A 1798-nucleotide genomic window follows, 5' to 3' on the forward strand; every position below is an offset into this window, starting at 1 on the left:
GTTCCTACAGCTAACGCAACAACTCTCACTCCATTAGCTACTCGTAGATCCATTTCGCCCTTGGATAACCTTCTACAGTCACTTAGACCCAACATGTTCACACAAATGTGAGTACTTCCAGAATCTATAACCATGATGAAAAAATAGAAAGATTGCACTCTATCATAAAGATACCTGAAGCATCCACTCCACTGACATTCTTCTTTATGAAAATATAGCAGTTTTTCTTCTAGTGACATTTCTTGCCACAATGGAAGCTCATGGCCCCCTCATCAAATTGGGATACATGCATCCCTTTCTTAAGCTTCTTATGAGCTTGATATCTAGGATTCTTCACTGCATTAGCCATGGGATTAAACTTCCTGGTGCTAGGGCACTTGTTGGTCTTTCTTACCATCATTGCATGTAGTAAAAGATTTATCTTCATATCCTTCTCAGCGGTTTTCAGCATTACCATCATATCAGTCAAGCTCTTATCTATGTTGTTCATGTTTAAGTTCAACACGAACTGGGAAAATGATGGAGGTAGTGATGACAAGAGCAGGTCAATAGCTAAGTCCTGATCCAATTTGGAACCTAAGCTCTCAAGCCTCTCTATGTACCTGATCATCTTGAGTATATGAGACCCAACTTGGTTTCTTTCTTCCAACATGATATTAAATAGTGCTCGAGAGATTTCATACCTCTCTACTCTCGCACTCTCTTGGAAGAGCTCACACAAGTGATGATCAATCTCCCTATCACTCATATTCTCATGTTGCCTCTGCAACTTAGGAGATATAGAAGACAGCATGATGCATTGCACATCTAGTGCATTTTCCATATATTGTGAATAATATGACTGATCTTCATCTGAAGCATCGGGTGTAGGCTCTTTTAGTGGTTCATCATTGAGCACGTAAATTTTTCTCTCGTGTCTTAAGACAATTTTAAGTTTCCTATACCAATCTAGGTAGTTGGATCCAAGGAGGGTATTCTCTTTCTCGAGAATGCTTCGCAGTGATAAGAAACTTGTATTTGCCATCTAAAATTTAAATAGAGTTTTAGTATTTATGGAATATATTTAATAAAGGAGTTTATAACTCCTATTATTTTATTCAAGTCCAACTGCCCTCAATATTAGAATTGGGAATTAGTTGGTAACAATTCCTAATAGGACCGAAACCCTGAATCATATAATATGCACACAGTTGCATTGTACCTACATGCTACATTCATCAAGTAGACATTAACTTGCCAATCATAAATCTATATGACTTTCAGTATATTCTTGTTGAGTCTTATATTCTCAACACTTGCCCCTCAAATTAATTGACCTTAGCTGATCTAAACAAGTCAATAAATTTGAGTTAAGTTAACTTAATAGATGTTTTGACACAAGCTCACGGCTGAGTTGTACCAACTTATGTAAAAACCCTAATTATCATCATAGCTATCAGTGGAGGACTTTTAACAAATCTTGACTTTAATATATTCAAGGGATTTTATAATTATTGAAATGTCTCACCGTAATTAGCTTCTTGTGCATTTGCATAATCTCATTACAAAATTATCTCCATTAATCCTTATAGTCTTTTAAGACAAATAGGGTCTCAAAGATTTTTAACATGTTAATCTACTTATGCCATAAGAAATTTATATATAAATTACATGTATTACTTTACAGGTTTTTAGACAAAAATTCATTTCTATCATGAAATAGTAAAGCATATAACTTGAAATAAATAAATTAAGATTTTTTTGAAATCTCTCAAAACACTGATTCCTCAAATAAATTTTGAAGAAGAGGCTTCGTACT

The 1798-nt window shown here is 34.6% G+C and overlaps 1 protein-coding gene across 1 annotated transcript; it reads right to left on the minus strand.

Annotated features, from left to right (window-relative positions):
• Positions 1 to 229: 229 nt before the first annotated feature.
• Positions 230 to 1024, minus strand: LOC122029135. The gene has a single exon (XM_042588085.1). It carries the CDS (start codon positions 1022 to 1024, stop codon positions 230 to 232), a length of 795 nt encoding a protein of 264 aa, XP_042444019.1.
• Positions 1025 to 1798: the final 774 nt, after the last annotated feature.

The sequence above is a fragment of the Zingiber officinale genome, chromosome 10B, assembly GCF_018446385.1.
Source record: "Zingiber officinale cultivar Zhangliang chromosome 10B, Zo_v1.1, whole genome shotgun sequence".
In the NCBI taxonomy this organism is placed as follows: Eukaryota; Viridiplantae; Streptophyta; class Magnoliopsida; order Zingiberales; family Zingiberaceae; genus Zingiber; species Zingiber officinale.

Bases quoted from the DNA above. Each gene is read 5' to 3' on its own strand.
- LOC122029135 (XM_042588085.1), bottom strand. From the start codon at position 1,024: ATGGCAAATACAAGTTTCTTATCACTGCGAAGCATTCTCGAGAAAGAG.